A 2,875-nucleotide genomic window follows, 5' to 3' on the forward strand; every position below is an offset into this window, starting at 1 on the left:
AGTAGGGTATATAGGGGGATTCTAACTCGGGAGCTCCGAGGGGGGAGCGGGGCGGGGGGGTACCCCGCGGCGAGGGGACAGCGGGGAGGGGGGTACTCCGTGGCGCGGGGGCCGCGGGGAGGAGGGAAGTACGCGACCTTGACGTCACGCAAGGTGCTGACCTGTCACTACGTGACATGTAACAGATATCTAGGTGCTGATCTGTCATCGAACACCTGGACGCGTATGAGTCACGGGGTCAAGCGTCGAAACCTGGCTGATGACTTTCTTATCAAGGTGAACGATGTCGAGAAGTTCCGCGTTTATTATTCCACAGCGCTTGGCTATCCGCGGGGAGGGAGATATTCCGCGGCGATCCGCGAGGACGCGGGGAGGACCGCAGCACTACGCGATCCGCGGCGCGGGGAGGTCCGCGGCGCGAGGCAATCCGCGACACATGCATGTAATAGATATCATCGGAAGATGACGATATACAAATGATTAGCGCATACACACAGCTGCGCGCATCCATGGCATGAGTCATGAGGTCAAGCGCCTAAACCTGGCTGCTGACAGCGACTTTCTTGTCTAGGTGCGTGATGTCAGAGAGTTCTGCGTTTAAACTCGCACCTACTGTGTCAGCATGTAATAGATATCACCGAGGATGCCTTTGATTAGCACCGATACCACAGCTACACGTATTATTTTCCATGGTATTGTGGCGAGTATATCGTCAAATCCAACGGCTATAACGCGCGAATAGACAAATCACAGATACACATACAGGCGAGACGCGACGAGAAAAACAAAGACAGCTGGGCGAAAACAAAGGCACTGGCGAAATTTAAACTGCGGTGACTTTGAGCCGAGGAAACGATCTAAGGTTTTAGGAGACTCGACCGAGAGACGTGCTCGCGTGCGGACGTGTGATCGAGAGAAAGATCTAATTGTGAGAATCTCGAGGACGGAGAATAAATTGTTCTTGCATCATATTCTGTACGATAAATCTAATTATTCCCGCACGCCTAACGATCCTAAAGTGGTGACCCCGACGTGATCGTTCTCCACGGACAGTTTTTTTTTTTTGTGATAAAAGTGAATTTCGGGATCGGAGCACGGTCGAGCCAAGAGACTTTTTTTTAATACGAATCAATTCGCCATCGGTCGCGAGGCGAACGCGTAAGAGACACGGTGCAATGGTGTTGACGCGTGAGGAAGAAGCAGCCGCTCAGCTGGCGGCGGAGCAACAGCAACGGCTAATCGAACAGACACGTCAGCATCTGGAGAACGAGACCCGCGCGCGTGAGCAGCAGAGACTGCAGTCGGCGCAGCATCCGGGGGTGACGCAGCCGATAGCGTTGGAGCAGCCACCAGGGTTTTTCTTGCCGGGCGCTGAGGTGAGTCGCGTGGGCATGCGAATGCCGGAGTTCACGCCGGCTGACCCTGAGCTATGGTTCAGTATCGTCGACCGTAGTTTCCAAGCCGCCGGGATAACGGTCGACGCGACAAAGTTCGGGTACGCGTTGACATCCATCGGCCCGCGGTACACGACCGAGGTACGCGACATTATAATGAATCCGCCCGCGGAACGGGCGTACGAAACGCTGAAGGCAGAGCTGGTCAAGCGGCTTAGCTTGTCGCAGGAGCACAAGACCCGGAGACTCCTCGAGCACGAGGAAATAGGCGATCGAAAACCGTCGCAATTTTTGAGGCATCTTCGCGGCCTCGCTGGGAACGTCGTCGGCGACCAGGTGTTACGAACGATTTGGCTGAGTCGTTTGCCGGCGTACATCCAGCCGCATTTAGTGACGCGCACAGCAGATACGCCCGAACAATTAGCGGATATCGCGGATGCAATAGTCGAGGCGACTCGGGCGCCAGCGTTTCAGGTAGCAGAGACGACCAGATATCCCGCGCCCCAGGGCCAGAGCACGAATGACTCTGCTTCGATTGAAGCAAAGATAGAAATACGTTTAGCACAGATGCGATTGGCGATGCAGCAGGAGATTTCGGAGCAGTTGACGGCCATTCGCAGATCAATCGAAGCGATTAGCGGCGATCTTCGCGATGACGATCGGCGTCGTCCGCGCTCGCGTTCGCGTTCACGTTCGCGCCCGCGTTCGCGCCAGAGTGCGCGATCGGGAAGCCGTGATCCTCCAGCAAGCGGTATATGCTGGTATCATTGGAAATTCGGACCAGGTGCCCGGCACTGTAGGGCACCCTGCTCGATGCAACAGCAGGAAAATGCGGTGGCCGGTCGCTAGTGGCGGCGAGCGACTCGGGCCATAGTGCACGTCGCCTTTTCGTTACCGACAAGGAAACGAAGGTCAGCTTTCTGGTTGACACGGGGGCTGACCTTTGTGTTTATCCGCGGAAAATGATGCGCGGCCCGTTACAGAAATCTACGTACGAACTTTCAGCCGCGAACGGGACAATTATTCACACGTATGGCACAAGGTCTATGACATTGGATTTCGGATTGCGGCGTGCTTTTGTGTGGCGTTTCGTTATCGCGGACGTATCAAGACCGATTGTCGGGGCGGATTTTTTAGCATATTACGGATTATTGGTCGATTTGCGAAATTCTCGGCTGGTAGACGGAGTGACAAGTCTGACCGCGAAAGGACGCTGTATACGGTGCGATGCACCATGCATTAAGACGGTGACGGGCGCAACGGCGTATCACGAGTTGCTGACGAAGTACCCTGACGTAACGAGACCGGAGGGACGACCGAGCGAAATAAAACACGATACGCGTCATTTTATCAAAACGACACCGGGGCCGCCGGTGGCATGCAAGCCGCGAAGACTTGCGCCAGAGCGTTTGGCGGCCGCGAAGAAGGAGTTCCAGAAGATGGTGGAGCTCGGCATCGCGCGACCTTCTAAGAGCTGTTGG

General features: G+C 55.5%; 1 protein-coding gene across 1 annotated transcript; it reads left to right on the plus strand.

The window, feature by feature from the left end:
- The first annotated feature begins 1,175 nt into the window (after window positions 1–1,175).
- LOC105555720 lies at window positions 1,176–2,243 on the plus strand. Its single transcript, XM_012002765.1, has one exon. The coding sequence runs from the start codon at window positions 1,176–1,178 to the stop codon at window positions 2,241–2,243; it is 1,068 nt and encodes a 355-aa protein (XP_011858155.1).
- The last annotated feature ends 632 nt before the right edge of the window (window positions 2,244–2,875 follow it).

This window comes from Vollenhovia emeryi, unplaced genomic scaffold (genome assembly GCF_000949405.1).
Source record: "Vollenhovia emeryi isolate VEMERY1.0 unplaced genomic scaffold, V.emery_V1.0 DF940825.1, whole genome shotgun sequence".
NCBI classification, from domain to species: Eukaryota; Metazoa; Arthropoda; class Insecta; order Hymenoptera; family Formicidae; genus Vollenhovia; species Vollenhovia emeryi.